Source organism: Muscardinus avellanarius (genome assembly GCF_963383645.1).
Source record: "Muscardinus avellanarius genome assembly, chromosome: 20".
Lineage (NCBI taxonomy): Eukaryota > Metazoa > Chordata > Mammalia > Rodentia > Gliridae > Muscardinus > Muscardinus avellanarius.
In genome coordinates this window covers 33,302,411-33,319,832 of record NC_137806.1, presented here as the reverse complement: position 1 = coordinate 33,319,832, position 17,422 = coordinate 33,302,411, and the positions used below count along the sequence as shown (strand labels likewise).

General features: G+C 40.4%; 1 protein-coding gene across 1 annotated transcript in view; it reads right to left on the bottom strand.

Annotated features, from left to right (window-relative positions):
• The window catches only part of ARID4B (AT-rich interaction domain 4B), a gene marked incomplete at both ends in the record, with an annotated part of 73,090 nt that overhangs the window by 9,542 nt on the left and 46,126 nt on the right, over positions 1–17,422 (bottom strand). The window contains 3 exons of the mRNA XM_080717231.1: positions 2,393–3,607; positions 5,111–5,309; positions 8,549–8,633. Of these exons, the coding sequence (XP_080573357.1) occupies positions 2,393–3,607; positions 5,111–5,309; positions 8,549–8,633 (1,499 nt within the window). The remainder of the gene's footprint in view (positions 1–2,392; positions 3,608–5,110; positions 5,310–8,548; positions 8,634–17,422) is intronic.

The window sequence follows — 17,422 nt, the reverse complement described above, 5'->3', positions numbered from 1 at the left end:
TCAGCACATAGTTTCTTTGGTTTGGCTAAGACCTCCTAGTTTTCTTTCTTTCTTTTTTTGGTGGTGCTGGGGAGTGAACTCAGGGGCATTCTACCTCTGAGCTACAACCCCAGCCCGGTTTAGTATTCTTTATTTTAAAACAAGATCTCACTAAGTTGCAGAGGGCCTCACTAAGTAGCTGAGGTTGGACTTGAACAGCCAGCCTCCTGTCTTGGCCTCCCAAGTACTGGGATTACAAGCATGCACCACCATGCCGAGCTCTTCATTTTCATTTTTGATGGATCATATCTTATGATTTTTTTCTGTCTACTTTAATAAAATAATTTAAATGGAACATAAAAAGTGATTTACAGATTGAATATTTAAACTAGAGAATCTTAAAAATAACTGTCAAGTTTCTCTTCAAGAGATTTCAATTCTAAGGTTTTTTGATACTAAGAAATAAAAATTTTGTGTAGGCTAAGTTAGAGTAAAACCTAATCTAAATTGCAGAACCTAGGCTGAATTCACTCGAAACAACCCCTCATGTTACCCGGTAACATGAGGCTGTAACTATCTTCTCTATTTCTATCTTTTTAATAAACTCTTTTAAAGCTTAAAAAAAAAAAGCAAATTGCAGAACCTACATTTTTGCTTTTAATACAAGTGAATCCTTCGATATTCTTGTGCCATAAACTTATTAAAATGAGACCATGTGATACAGGGTAGAATACTTTTCTAAAATACTTGTCTAGCATGCATATTACCTGGGGTCTGCCATCAACCCCCACCATACTCATAAAGATTCAAAATGGGGCCGGGCGTGGTGGCACACGCTTGTAATCCCCGCGCTTGGGAGGCAGAGACAGGAGGATTGCACAGGTTCAAAGCCAGCCGCGCGCGCTGGCTTAGGAGACCCTGTTTCCAAATAAAAATGTAAAAATAGGTCTGGGAGTGTAGCCCGGAGGTAGAGGGGCTTCCAGGAACCCCAGTACCACCCCCCCCCAAAAAAAAAAGATTCAAAATGGTGGTGTTAAGTCCATCAAGATAGCATAACTGTTTCTGATTATTATTATTATTATTATTTTTTTTTTTTTTTTTTTGGCAGTACTAAGGATTGAACCCAGGGGCATTCTACCTCTGAGATAAAACCCCAGTCCTGTTTTTTATTTTTTATTCTGAAACAGGGTCTCACTAAGTTGCAGAGGCTTCACTAAATAGCTGAGGTTGGCCATGAACCTGAGATCCCTCCTGTCTCAGCCTCCCAAGTACTAGAATTAAAAGTGTGCACCACCATACTCGGCTTAATTGTAATTGTTAATCATTTTCAAGATATAAGGAACAAGGCTAGGATGGAGCCTTTGTAGAACTATCACTACAAAACCTTTTCTTAGTGTTGAAAACCTATCTAAGCTTCTATGATAAAGGATCTCTCACTTTGAACATCACTGTCATCAAGCCGATACAATGCCGTTCCGTGAGACAGTATGGCACATAAATAGTAGTATATACATGTATATCCCAATTTAATTACAAGTATGATATTTACTTACTGAAAAAATGTTTCAAGTAAAGATCTGTGAGAAAAATTTTAATTAACTAATCTTATCTACAACATATCTCTTTAATGGTAACCAAAATCTAGGACACTAAAATCTAATGAGGGTGTGTTTCAAAGCCAAGTGTCAGCCTGCAGAGAACTGATTTTGACACCTGAACAAAATTGTTTATAAGAAAAGTAGGGGTATGGCACTATCTAGAAGGCACTAATATTTTTGGGGAGCGTACTAATTTGAGCTTCCACTTGTAACAAGTTCAGGGAAAATCAAAAAAGTATTACTGTAGATCATTAATATACACAATAGTCCTTCAATTTGGAAGCTATGCATCTAAGAAAGCATCAAATTCCTTTACAAACTCACACAAGTTAGTCAGGCTTGAAAATCAGTTTGACACGGTTGTCTGAGGAGAGCAGTGCCTGGACAGTTGGTGGCTCCGAACCCTACATACAGTATTGGTTAAGGGTGGAGGGGTCTGTCAATAAATCAAAATGTTTGTGAGAAGCTGCACATTACAACTGCAAAAACAATGTTACAGAAATAGATTTAAGCCCCTCATGCCACATAGTCAACCAATGTATATAATGAATTGTCAACAGGTTTGGCTTGGGCCCAGGTGTAATTCCCAGCATGTGTTTTGATCCACTTGAAAGACCATGATCAAGCAAAAGACATTAAGACCTTCTCAAGCTCTTAAATGTATTTCACAATCATTATTCAAATTACCTTCCAAATCTCCACTTTTACCACGTTCATACAAGTTTGCCACTTACACGCCTCACTTAAAACAAGAGACACTGTGAAACCATCAGGACTGCAAGGGAGCCCTAGAGTCAAACACAAACCCTCCTCACCTTTTTCAGGATGTTCTGCCTCTGGCTGGTTGCTGCCGCTGGAGCTCACGCTGGCCTCAAAGCCTGCTGGGGAGCTATTCCCTTCAGACTGGAGTTCCTGGAGCTCTCCTGCAACACTGTCAACTTCAATTGTGCTATCAGTTTCACTCTTGATACTTCGAACCTCTTCTTGGTTTGGAGCCAGGGGTTCTGATACTGTGACAGAAGACTGCTGCTGACTGGCTTCTGTGACAGTGACGGACGAAGGCGATTCAGGTGTAGTAGGAGGGGTATTTAGCACTGAATTACTGCCACTACTTGGAAATTCTGCTTTTCTGTCACTGACCTCTACTATTTTTTCCTCAATGGGCTTACTATCAACACTGGCTGCTGGTGGTTTTTCTAGCTCTGCACTGGGCACACAGCTCTCTTCCTCAGCAACAGTCTGCAGCGACTCCTCTGCTACGACCTCCTCCGGGGCAGGATGGGGCGGGGAAGCTGCAGCCTCAGTATCAGAGTCTGAAAAAAGCTCCTTCAGTGTTTTTTTAGGCCACTGTCCCTGAATACTTGACCAGACATCTTTTCGATCTTTAGCCCTGCTGTTCTGAAGTCTTTCATCAGAGTTATTTAAAAGTTTTATCCTTTTTTCTGCCACTTCTGAGAATCCGGAATAGAAGCCGGTTGTCCGCAGAGATGTCCTCTTCTCCTCCAGTCCATTGTGCTTCTTGGGTGGCGTGGCCTTTGCTGTGGGCTTGTCTCCATCGTCTTCATCGGAAGAGCTGCTGCTGCTGCGTCCTACGCACAGTGACTCTCTGCTCCTGGCCCTGTCTTCCTTCTTGCCAGGCGATCCCGCTTTGGAACAGTCCTCTGTGTTGCAATGCCTCCTCTTACCGCGCTTCATTTGAGACTTGGAAGACTTGTCTGCTGTGTCCTTCTTGACATCTTTTCTCTTTTTTGTGAGTTCATCATCATCTTCATAATCGGTATCTTCAGAAATTTCTTCTGTATCTTTTCTTAATCTTTCTGGAGATTTTGACAGTGGTTTGGATGTTACCAAATCTGCGATGACTTTGTTTTCTTCCAGCAACGAAGACCTGTTCTGTTCTTCTTTTGAGATGAGCTCATTCCTGGTGTGGACTAAATGATCAGTCTTTGATTCCTCTTTGCCACTACTGTCTATGTCCTGGACCCCTCTGTCATCATCTTGTTCACTGTCTTCAGCAGAACTCTCAGAAGCTAGAAACAGGAGGGGAAAACGTGATGAGCACGCTGACACGCATAATGTAGTCATATTAGCTTACAGAGACCCTGCGTTGCTTCTATTATCCCCAGGTCACAGCTGAAAAAACTGGGTTTCAAACAGGTTAAGACACTCACCCCATGAGGGAAATGTTCTATTACCATGATCACGGTGGTACTTATACCATCGTATCCAGTTACTCAAACTCATCAAATTGTAAGCACAAAAATTATGAATTTAACCAGGTGTGGTAGTGCATGACTATAACCCCAGCAAGTGGGAGGCCGAGACAGAAGGACTGTGAGTTCGAAGACAGCCTCGGCAACCCAGCGAGACGCTCAGCAAGACCCTTCTTTAATAAAAAAAGTTGAATAAAATTTAAAAATGAAATAAAATAGGGCTGGGTGTGTGGCTAAGAAGCAGAATGTCCCTGGGTTAAAACCTCCAGTACCAAAAAGCAAAATAATAAACAGTAAGAAAAACCCAATTCCCATTACACTCAGAACATGTAACTGTCAGAATTTTGAAGTCACAAGCAATACGAATTTTTTTTTTTTTTGGTGGTACTGGGTTCCTGGAAGCCCTTCTTCCTCCGGGCTACACTCCCAGACCTATTTTATATTTTTGAAACAGGGTCTCTTACGCCAGCGCCGCTGGCTTCGAACCTGCGCGATCCTCCTGTCTCCGCCTCCCAAGTGCGGGGATTACAAGCGTGCGCCACCACGCCCGGCGCAATACGAATTTTTAAAAGGCTAAACTATTTTATTTTGTCTCAGAGATCAGGCGCCTCTCATTTCCTGCCAACAGAACTTAGCTGTGACCCCCCCCCGCACCTGTAGTTACGACTGACGCTTCGTTATGCATTCTGTGCTAAGCTACGCCACCAAGAGATGTCATGATAGATGTGATCGATGCCAGAAAGCAGCCATTATGCTTTGCAGTCTGACAGCGCAACATTGACTATGTTTTACATGGCAACCAAGAGGTGGTTCCTGGGGGTTGGGGGAGACACAGTAATGGTACCATAGAGTGAGTATGACATTTTAACTAAAATTTAATAGTGCCCTTGGATTTACTAATAGTAGTAAGATTTCCAGGACTCAATCAGTAGAAATTTTTCTTACAAATAACAAATGAGTCAACAAAATTCTGGCTAAAAAGCAATCGGATAATAACATTAAATTATCTTTATAGCCAGGCATGATGGTACATGCCTGTAATCCCAGTACTTGGGAGGCCGAAACAGGAGGAATGCAGGTTCCAAGACAGTCTCTCAGCAGGTAGTGAGCCTTCTCATCAATCTAAAGAGACCCTGTTTCAAACTAAAAATACAATAGGGATGGGGGTTTAACCAGAAGGTAGAATGTCCCTGGCTTCATTCCTCTGCCACACACACACACACACACACACACACACACACACACACACACCCTTTATAGACATTAACTTAGAGAAATTAAAATTAAATACTTGCATGCACCAGAATGTGTTATGTTTACCTTGAAGTCCATTAAGGATGGAGGTAATCTCGATGGATTTAATATGAGCTGTGTCCGAGTTTTTGGCATCAGTAAGATCCAGTTTGGACACCATTTCAGGAGATGAATTTGTCTGAAATGGTGGTTTAGACAAGCGCCGAAGTTTACAGTTTTTAGGAGAATATTTTTCATCTTTGTCTTTTTCTTTGTCTAATTTATTCTAAGGGAGAAAAATACTCATGTTAGCCATAATTTATCATAAAATATTTATTATTAGTAGTAATAATACCATTTTTAACTTAAAGTTACAGAATATTTTGTTAAATATTTAACAAAGAATATAGCCGGGCCTGGTGGCGCACACTTGCAATCCCTGTACTTGGGAGGCTGAGACAGGAGGATCGCACAGGTTCGAAGCCAGCCTCAGCTACTTAGGTGAAGCTCTCAGCAACTTAGTGAGACCCTGTTTCCATATAAAAAATATAAAATAGGTCTGGGAGTACAGCCCAGTGGTAAAAAAAAAAAAAGCCCCTGGGTTCTACCCCCAGTATCACCTTAAAAAAAAAAGAATATAAAAAGCTCTTTAAAACAAAGGTTTTTTTAAAATATTAAAAAAATACTATAGGATGCAAAAAATGTTGTGTTTACAATATTGGCAATCAAATAATAAGACTATAAAAGCTGTATACAACTAATGACTGATGTTACAAATACTTCAAAAGTATATCATAAGAGATTCAAAATAAATATACAGAGAAATGAAACAATTTTATCATCAAAATTAAACATCTTAAATTTAATGTTCTCATTATAAAATGTGGAATAAGAATAACATTCCTTATTTTCATTCAGCTGACAGCTGGGGAGAAGCAAAACCAAAGATCTGTTGTAAGGTCGAGTCTGGGCAACCTTCCTACCTTATTGAAAGATTAATATGTCAGAAAAACAAAAACAAAGATCTCAAACTGCTTAAAAATCTATGAGCCAACGCTAACGTATTTCCTAAAAACTTTTTTTTCTAAATTTATTTAAAAATAACTTATAGAAAAGATATAATTTCAACAGTTCTCTGATGTGTGGGTATGCAATAAATCATCAGACTACAAAATTTGAGTGATGATTTTCACAATTCTCCTTAGTATATATCATCCCAGATTCACAGGAGAGAGACTAATTCCTTTTTATAAGAAATACTCTTAGAATAGCAGCTCTTCAAGGTTTGTCCCTAGCTCAGCAACATTAGCATCTTCCCAGAGCGTGTAAGGAACACAAACTCCTGAAAACACCCTCTCATCTAGGAAGTCAGATGGGCCCCAGCAGTCTTGAGTTGTAAGGCGCTATCACTTAGACACACTCCTTAGAGCAACTCGGCTGCTCAGAACACACTGAGGTGGCTTCTGTGCAGGGAAACTTCCAGAGCCTGCCAACTACACTGTCGTCATTTTTCTGCTATTGCCGAACTTTCACAACTTTACTACCTCATCCCCGAGGTCACAATCTACCACGCATGTAATCCTAGCATTTGCGGGGCAGAGACCAGAGGATCATGGTTTGCAGACAGCCTCAGCTACTTAAGCGAGGCCCTTTGCAACTCAGTGAGACCTTCTTTCAAAAAATATAAAGACTAAAAATAGGACCAAGGGCGTAGGCTCAGAGGTAGAATGCCCCTGGGTTCCATCCCCAGTACTGCAAAATAAATAAATAAATAAATAAATCCATGCTAGTTGAAGTTCAAATACGTTTTTTCAGTCGGACATGGTGACGCATACTAGTAATCCCCATGCTTGGAAGGCGGAGACAGGAGGATCGTGCAGGTTTGAAGCCAGCCTTGCTGGCTTAAGAGAACCTGTTTCCAAATAAAAAAAATAGATGTCTGGGAGTGTAGCCCAGAAGCAGAAAAGTTTTCAAGAACCCCAGTACCCCCCCCCAAAAAAATGTTTTTTTAGTGGCTACAAGAGGAGTCTCTGCAACACAGGTCTCAGAAAGAGGAGGTAGAGTGAGAAAGGGGTGTGGACTATTGTAAAATGTTACCTAGGCAACATTTTTTAAAATTCACATGCCCCTTCCCCTTATGACGATTTTTTTTTTTAGGGCGGTACTGAAGATGGAACCCAGAGGCATTCTACCTCCAAGCTACACCCCAGCCCTAATTTTTTATTATTTATTTTGAAACCAGGTCTCACTGAGCTGCAAAGGGCCTAAGTAGCTGAAGCTGTCTGCAAACTGTGGTCCTCAGTTTCAGCCTACCAAATGCTGGGATTACAAGTATGCGCTACCATGCCCAGCTCATGACCACGAATTCTAATAATGCCCAAGAAGGAAGCAAGCAAGAAACACAAATATTTAGAAAAACTCTCTAATAATCAATATTGCTTCTTCCATACCTACCCTATCCTGTATCTTAGAAATTCTAAGCCAGGTGTGGCGGCACACGCTTGCAATCCCAGTACTTGGGAGGCTGAGACAGGAGGATTGCAAGTTTGAAGCCAGATTCAGCAACTTAGTGAAGCAGAAAGTTAAACAGCTCCTCACTTTGGATAGGAAGATTCCATTTCAGAAGGAATATTAAGCACCTCAACTATATATACCATTCAAAGTATAAAAAAATTAAAAAGATTTAAAAATTTTAAAACCCAGTTAATGGTCCACTTTCTAATCAAACGTTTAAGCGAGAATTAGTCTCAGAATGAACAAGAGTAATTCTAGCTTAATATAAATGTAACATTAACTTTCCATGTGAGTTCATTAGTAGATACCCAGGTTGTCTATGTAAGGTAAAAGGGTCTTGTGAACATACTCTATGCCACTGCCGGGAGCAGGGTACAAATGAAGAGAAAAATGGGCTCCACCTTTGGATACCCCCTCTTCTTCCTCACAATTGTTTATAAGCTCCTACAATAACCCGTGTCTCCTAGCCATGCTGCTTGACAGCTTCTCATTGAAAAGCAGAGAAATAGGAAAGGTTGAAGTGGTAAATAAAATCTACTTTAGGTGGCGTTCTGTAACACAAAAACTGAAAAAATCCTAAGATTATTTAGCAATGTTTCTTTTTCTTTTTTCTTTTCTTTTTTTGCAGTACTGGGGATGAAACCCAGGGGCATTTTACCTCTGAGCTGCACCCCCAGCCCTATATTTATTATTTATTTTGAAACAAGGTCTCACTAAGTTGTAGAATGTCTCACTAAAGTAGCTGAGGTTGGCTATAAAATCCACAGTCCTCCTGTCTCAGCCTCCCAAGTATTGGGATTATAAGCATGTACCACCATGCCCAGCTCATTTAGCACTATTTTTAAAACACTTTCCAAAAGGAGACAAGTTATTTGCAATAAAATCAAGCATTTGAAAATTTGGTTATTTCCAGAGTCAGAGCAACACTAAGGCACACACACATAACTACATCCTTCTGAAGGAAAGGTCTTAAATTAGGAGTTAATGCTGTGCAACAAAAACAACGCATACCTTTATTTTCTTCCGATGTTTTATCTTTGGCACATTTTTATCAGCAGGTCTTACTATTTTATCAGCTTTAATCCATTCATCATATCTAAAATGAAAAGAAATTAACATAAATATGCACAACCTTTATATTCAGTCATAACATTTTACAACCGGAATGGATCCTGGAGATCACTTAGTTCAGTTTCCTGTTTTGATGAATCGGATACCAAGGCCCAAAGGAGAGCTAGACGAGCGTGCCCACGGTCACCAAACTGGCTGGGCCAGGAGCTCTGGCGCTTCCAAGGCCACGCCTTATCTGCTATATAAACAAGAAATCAACTTGACGAAAAACATTAAGAGAAATGACAATGTTTCCTACAGGTTTTGTTTTTTGTTCTTAAGCAGAAGGTTGGTATTTTTTTTTCTCTAGACTCCTCAGGAACAAAGGTAACAAGGTATACTTTAAAATGGCATTGAAGATTTTAAAAGCAGACTTCTGCTATAACTTATAGACATTATAAATCACATAGAAAATAAGATCCCGTTCATCATTCTGCCAGTTCTACAATATTGTGAGATGCTTCCTTCCTCTGTACGCAGACAGCTGACAGCTGTGATCGCCTCTCAGCTTGATGCCAGCCACCTTCATGATTTCACTGGCTGTAAGTTACTACCAACATGATAAAGCTATCTGCTTATGAAAAAAGGATGATTCATTTTATAAAAACAAAGCCAGAACGAACACTGAAAAGTAATTAAGAGCCAGGAGTGGTAGTGCATTGCCTGTGAGCTATTTGGGAGGTTTAGAAAGGAAGACCCAGGTTCGCAGCCAGCCTCAGCAACTTAGTGAGACCCTGTTTCAAGATACAAAAATTAAACAGGACTTGAGGGTATAGTTCAGAGGTAAAATGTTCCTAGGTTCAATCCCCAGTAACACACACACACACACACACACACACACACACACACACACACACACACAAAGAGGAGCTGAGCCTGGTGAAAAACATGTGTAATCTCAGTACTTAAGGAGCCAAGAAAGGATAACAGATTTGAGACCAACCTCAGCAATACAGTAAGACCCTCAGCAAGCTGGCTAGACCCCATTTCAAAATAAACCATAGAAATAGGAATGGCTTAAAAGCATGTCCCTGGTTTCAACCTCTCCTACAACAACAAAAAATGAATAAACAGTAGGAAGGCATTCTCCCTTTGTATTCTGAAGTTCATTTTATTCTGAAAAACTCACTGACATTTTAAGCTCTAAAACATGAACACATAAATACGAGGCTTCCAGTTAGAATGTGCTCATTACTAGTAGTACTAATGAAGCAACGAAGGCTTCAAATGAAAAACTCAGTTGCTCCAGCCATCACCTGACTAGTGAACTATCCTCTCTGTCACAGAGGCCTGGAAAGCATCGAAAGAGGTTCCCGGAAGCGCTTGCTGCTGGCTCGGTGCGCGCTGCAGGCTGCAGTGCAAGTGAGGGCTGGGCTCCGCATAAGTATTGTGCTGGGCTTTCAGCTGCGGAGGCTGCCGAGGGCCACGTTGAGAGGAAGGAGCGGAATGAGCTCTGGGGAAGTCAACACGCTGGCTAGACAGGTGAGCCTGGTCAAGCAATTCTTGATATCAGGCCTAGTGCATTTCTATATAAAATAAAGAGAATGCATTTAAAAATAATAAGACCAATTAAAATTTTCTGAGGATCATATATATGTCAATACTTTGAAAAGCTTTAAAGCCACAATTATTCTCCCTTTTGGTACCTCTACTGGTATAGTAGCATCTACCTATACATTTACAGTGTATTTTACCTTTCCCAAGAATACCAAAAATTAAATTATGGTTAGGAAAACCATTTAGGAGTGGGTGATTACTCAATGGTAGAGTGGCTGCTACCTAGCAAGCATGAGGCTCTGGGTTCAACCCACAGCAAAGCATAAAGAGAAAAAATTGAGTTCCCCCCAAAACTGGAAAGATAGTGGAAATCTAACAAAAACTACCTCTAAGTACCAACTCTCTCCAAATGCAATCTGAACTCACAGAAGGTTCTATGTTAGAATACAGTTATGGAAGAAGTCAATACTATCAACTTAAAACAAAGAAGGCAAAACAAACTTCCTATTTTTAGGAGATAGATGAGAGGTCATTATGGCTACACATAACATCAGTGTGACCTAAACAAAGACATAATCGGCATAATCAGGGGTTGTTTTACCCTTTTTTTAACTCAAAACTGTTATGTAGTTAGGTTTATCCCAGATATTTTTAAATCAATAACAAAAACTCACTCAACTTAATACAGCCTCATGGATGAACAAGAATTCTGTTACAGTCTGACATGAATAATGTTTTGAATTCAGGTAAAATAGTAGCTTTCAATTTAAGAATACCATTATGAGCTGGGCTTGGTGTAGCACACCTATAATCCCAGTATTTAGGAGGCTGAGAAAGAAGGATCGCAGGTTCAAGGACAGCCTCAGCACCACAGTGAGACTCAATAACCTAGGAAGATCCTGTTCCAAAAGAAAAAAATTAAAAAGGGCTGGGGGTGTAGTTGAGAGGTAGAATGACCCTGGATTCAATCCCCAACATCCTCCCAAAAAGGATATCATCATGATATTGTACATTTAAAACATTTTAGAGCCGGGCGTGGTGACGCACACTTGTAATCCCTGCGCTTGGGAAGCGGAGACAGGAGGATCGCGCAGGTTCGGAGCCAGCTGTGCTGGCTTAAGAGACCCTGCTTCCAAATAGAAATATAAAAATAGGTCTGGGAGTGTAGCCTGGAGGTAGAAGGAACCCCAGTGCCACAAAGGAAATAATGCCAAATGGTATAAATGTTCACTGCAATAGAGTAAGATGTCCTTACTGATAACAATGTACACTGCTTATATTCTCTTAGAAACAAAACTGCTCAGTTTAACAGTGCGAGCCGGCCCACTGCCGAGCTCGCGGTGTACAGTGCTTTACAGTGAACACTTCCTTCCCTCCAATTACAAAAGGACCGGACAGTGGTCAGAGAGTCCAAGCTGTGCGTTGAGGTGTGGAAAGAGCACTGGGTTCCTATGGAGACAGACCCTGGAGTTAGATGATGCAAACTACTTCAACAGTGGAATTTAAACATCACGGTCTTATTCTGGGAAACAATTTTGTTTCACAATTTTCACCAAATGCTCTGTATGGTTTTGAGATTACCTGGCCAATTCCCTGGTTATGTTTACTATTAGGAAAATTACATGGTAAGCTATGGGTTTATAAGTATTAGCTAATATTGTACTCGTTTCTATTTCTTTCGGTGCTGGGGGGCGGTGAGCTCAGGGGCATTCTACCACCAGCTACACCCACAGCCCTATGTTTTGTTTGGAAACAGGTCTCCCTAGGTCCCTGGGAACCTCACGGTGTTGCTGAGTTGCCTCAAACCTGCAATCCTCCTGTCTCGGCCTCTCAAGCACTACGATTCAGGGGCACGCCACCATGCCTGGCTGACTTCGGCACTGTCTGGTTTCTTCCCATTATACTTCCTCACATACAGCACCTAGTGATCATTTGCAGTAGAGGTTTTCCAAAAAGCACTCTGTGGACAATTGGGGACAGGTAGGAAACAAACTGCCTAGTAAAGCTGGGCAACGCCAGAGGGAGGGGCGCTCCAGGGGAGAGAGCAGGCCAGGGCCCGGGAAGGCTCACCGAGACCGCACTCACCAGGAAGGGGGCAGCTGCAAACAGCACAGGAGAGTGTGGCTGAGAATTCATCTCAATTATAAATGCCAGCCAAGTATGGCCAATACCTGTAATCTTAGCACTTGGGAGGATGAGGCAGGCTGGAGACCAGATTCAGCAACTTAGCATTAGCTGTTTTAAAACAGACAGACAAAATTATAAATACATGTGCCGTTTCCATAGTTGGTGCTATGGAAATAAACATATTGGCAGACAAATATTTTTAAATGTAACGAGGTTTTAAATAGCATTTTAGTTGCCTGACCAATCTTATAAGCAAAATAAAAGCTAACCAGGAGACAGAATGATAGCTCTATCTGATTATCCTATTTCAAAAACAGGAAATACTCTTTCCCTTTTATCATTACTTTAGAATATTCTTCAGCTATTCTACTTTCTTCCCAGAATAACTTCAAAGAAGAAAAGAGATCAAACTTATATGAGGGGAAAAAAACAAAAACTCACGCCTTGGAAACACGACATTCCTTATAGGTTCTGCCTAAGAGGTGAAGTCTCTTGAGCCCCCAAATCCCTAAGCTAAAAAGGGCAATATAACAGACTACACCATACAAAACAAAACAAAACCAAAGAGGGCAAAGAAACATACGCAAGCGTGTATACATACGCATTATAAAAAAGCCAAACTAGTATTAATTACTAGTGCCGATTACTTTAAATTCAAGAAAACAATATTAATGGGTCAAGATTACTAATTCCCACAGGGAGCAGTGGTGCATGCCTATAATACTAGAATCTGGTAGGAAAAGAAGGCATAAAGAATGCCACTGGGCTTCATTCTAGTGTGTGCACACACACTCAGTCTGTCTGTCTGTCTGTCTGTCTGTCTGTCTCTCTCTCTCTCTCTCTTCCCTTCAATACCAAGAAAAAGAGGTGAATGAAAGAAAATTCGAAGTGGGTGTGAACATGGATGTGGCATATTCCCAGCACGCAGGAGGCTGAGAGAGTAAGATTGCAGATTTGGGAAAGAAAAGCCCTCCACAGTTTAGTGAGGCCCTGTTTCAAAATAAAGAATGATATCTGGGAGGCTAAGACAGGAGGATTGCAGGTTCATGGGCAGTCTCAGCTAATACTTAGTGAAGCCCTCTGGAGGGAAAAAAAAAAGGAGGGAGGAAGGAACAGGGAAGAGAAAGATAGAGAAAGAAAAGGGGGGAGTGGAGGGGAGGGGCGGAAAGGGATGGAGAAAGGGAGGGGTTCAGAACCAAAACAGAAAGCTGAAACTGATTTTAAGTCTATGTAAAATTTTAGACTTTTATATAGCATTTTAAAATATGTTAAAAATAGATTACAACTTAACTTTAGACATAACAGATAAGGTAGTCAATGTAAATAGAAAGTGAAGAGATTTAGCTCAGGTTCAAGTATTTTAACACTCTAAAACTTAAAATTATTCCAAATAAAGTGAAAGAGCAAAACTTAAATCTAGAAGACAGAAGACTATAAAATATTGCTCAATTTCTCTTGAAGTATTCTATCACATAAGCTAACTATTCATCCCTCAACGCACATTCTTCCCGCCCCACCCCTTTCTAATATAATAATGGGAATTTAATCAAGGAGTGCTTTACCACTACCTTACATCCCCTGAGTTAGTTAGTTAGACAGACAGACAGACAGACAGATACACACACAGGTCTGGCTAAAATTCAGAGGCTGGCCTTGACTTCGATCCTCCCTCCTGCCTCAGTTTCCCAAGTTACTGGAATCACGGGTGTGCAGCATTGCACCCAGCTTAAAGTACATTCTTATACAATACACATAACTAACAAGTGAGTTTGGTTTTAAAATGCTCTGGTCCTTTTCTCAGACATCCCCAAATACAGGAATACCCATCCTTCTCTCAGCTATACTGCCAACCTGTACAGGGGTCTCCAAGAGTCTAAAGGCACAGAGAGCACACATTCTGATGGGACATTAGTACACTGAGGAGGAAGGACACTAGTATTTTAACAGCAACAGGTCTTCAGAAAAACTACCTTATAGCTAAATAATTAGGTTTTCCTCCAAGCATGGCACGCTACTGCCATTAGCTATCTTGTCTAAGGATAATGTAACTGAAGAGCTAGAAGAGAATTTGACCTAAGCAGTTGGCCAACATACAAATTAAACTCTCATAGAACATTAGGTGTAACCAACAGAATTTTATGAAAATGGATCTAAGAAACCAGGTAGATTGGACTGTTTGCTTGTTTATTTTTGTGATACTTAGGAATGAACTAGGGCATTCTTCTCTGAACTACACTTTTGCTCTTTTTTTTTTTTTTTTTTTTGGTGGTGGTACTGAGGGTGGAACCCAGAGGCTTTCTACTTCCAGGCTATACTCCCAGACCCATTTTCTATTTTATTTGGAAACAGGGTCTCACTAAGTTGCTGAGAGCCTCACTAAGTAGCTGAGACTGGCTTCGAACCTGCGCGATCCTCCTGTCTCAGCCTCCCAAGCGCGGGGATTACAAGCATGTGCCACCACGCCCGGCCACTTTTGCTCTTTCTATTTTTCATTTTAAATAGGGTCTTGCTAAGTTACTGAAGGTCTATGTTGCTCAGGCAAGCCTTGAACCTGTGATCCTCCTGTCTTGGCCACTTAACACTGGACTTACAGGTGTGCACCACCACACCTGGTTTGGATTGTTGAGATAAATTATTTTCCGTTTAACTGGATTTTACCTTTAGACATTATGATCTAAAGCAAGTAACTGGCTTCTTGTGACAATCGAAATTTTATTTTGACATGGCACAAAGAGAAGGGGAGCATTAAAGGATTTCATTTAAAATCAAATATTGAAACAACATAGTATTAAACAAATATCTAAAACACTGAATTAGGAAATTAAGACTGCAATTAGTGGGACTGGGGGCGTATCTCAGGGATAGAGGGTTTTGCCTACCATGGGCAAGGTGGAGGGAAGGGAAAGAGAGAAAAAAACGAAACCAAGGGGAAGAGAGGACTGGGACTAGGCAGGGCTTCTCAATTCAGTCACCAGTACATTCATTATAATGAAAGACCTGCATGGAACCAGGACAGTTTCTTCAAATACCATGGAAGGTGTCCCTCAAGGCACATCCATGAGTAACCAGCTGCTCTCTGCTGAGGCCACTAACACCCCGTACCTGGGCAGCCACGAGAGGACACATGCATGAGCAACTTGCTAACCTAAAAAGGCCTCAGGCTCCGCGACCTCCATGAAGGAAGTAATTGGACAGAAGACCCAAAACCAGAGACTCCAAGACTGACTCGCACGCATGCGGCCAACGCCTCTCAGGTACCAGTTACCTGACGGACTGTGCACTGGGCACACAAGGGCAGTTCCTGCCAGCATGGCGCTCAGGACTGAATATGGAAGACAACGCTGAACAGTAATTAAAGGTGACAACACAGACCTTATGAAAGAAGCAGCCACATCAATATCTGCACTTTGTAAATGTGTTAAATATTGATATAAAACTGAAGGAAACCATTCAGAGACCATAATAAACTTGCTCTCACCAGAGAAAAATAAAGTTCTGAAAAAAACTTTATGATTTTTGCTTGAATGTATTGACAAATCATAAAAAAATCATATATTAATAATAAGTCAATCTGATATATTAACCAAAATGGTTACTATGTGTACATCAATTCAGATTTCATTTCTGATAGGATAATTTGCAAAAAAAAAATACTATCCGCATATAATATATACCCAAAAAAGATAATCTTCAAGATTTCTTTAAAAATACATGCAGAGTAAAAATATTTTAATAATTCCAGAGCAAAACTGAACTGAAATACTTTAAAATTACTTGAAATATATGTACAAAATATTAAAAAGATAAAATTAAACAATCTTCTATTAATTTAAGACACTAAAGTCATCTATATTTTATCCTTTGCAATAAAAACATTCATTTAATAACAATTGAACAATATGTATTTAATATCTTGTATCTCTATAGACAAAAAGTTAATGTATATCATACAATTAACCTGTTTGCTAAAACCTCATCTAAAGTGGAAATTTAGATTATGTTAGGAAGGAAGAGATTTTTCCTCTCCTAAACAGAATGAAGAAATATGAGGGGGACTGCATGACAAAATAATTAAAAAATGAAGTCATAATGAGAAAGAGCAGTAGTTACCAATGATTATAACACCAGAGGCCATTTTAATATTTAACTACTTGTGAATTTTAAATTACCTCAAATAACATTTTAATGTAATATGTAAAGCAAAACTTATAAAAACAACCAATCACAATGTAATGCATTTAGTCATGTACCTAAAATATAAGAAACAACAGTATTATATTATTAGAAGAGAATGCTAAGCATTCTTATCAAAATTTCAAAGTCCCTCTACACATAACACTGTAGGCATAGCATTCTCCTCATAATGAAGAAAAGAAGACTGGCCGGAGACATAACTATTGTATTACTATGACAGCACAACTGTACTTGGGATCCGTCACAATCCGCTCAGCAGAGTGGTAATCATGGAGCGGCAGGTGCTCGACAAGGGAACGCTCCGTGCACGCGGACAAGGGAACGCTCCGTGCACGCGGACAAGGGAACGCTCCGTGCACGCGGACAAGGGAACGCTCCGTGCACGCGGGCTGCAGCCAGGACACCCAGTTTCGAAAACCCCACGGCCTACTGTCAGTATCTGATGAGGGCAGGGAGTTAGTACTTATGCACACTTAGAGAAAGATTCTGACACACTGGCAAATCAACAGAACTATCCAATGGAACATGTCCAAATCTGTGATTTACATTAAATATAACTGCCAATATACAAGAACTTCTGAATGGAACAGATATAGCAAATATTAGTAAGCAGGTTTAGTTAGTAAATACTCTTAAGTTGAACATGAAAAGAAAAAAACTGAAGCTAATTTCAATGTGAAAAATAACTGCATGAGTATTTGTGATAAGGACTGTTTATTTTCAGTTAAATGTCCAACTGTAGGTAACTCACAAGTCCCTCTCCTCTAAAAGAACTACAGATGATTACTTGGAAAACACTGTCAAATGATCTTCCTAGCGGGCATGGTGGTGCACACTTGTCATCCCAGCATTTGAGAGGCTGAGACAAGAGGATCGCGGTTCTCAGACAGCCTCAGCTACAGAGTGAGGCCCTCTGCAACTCACTGAGATCCTGTTTCAAAAAAATAAAGAATAAAA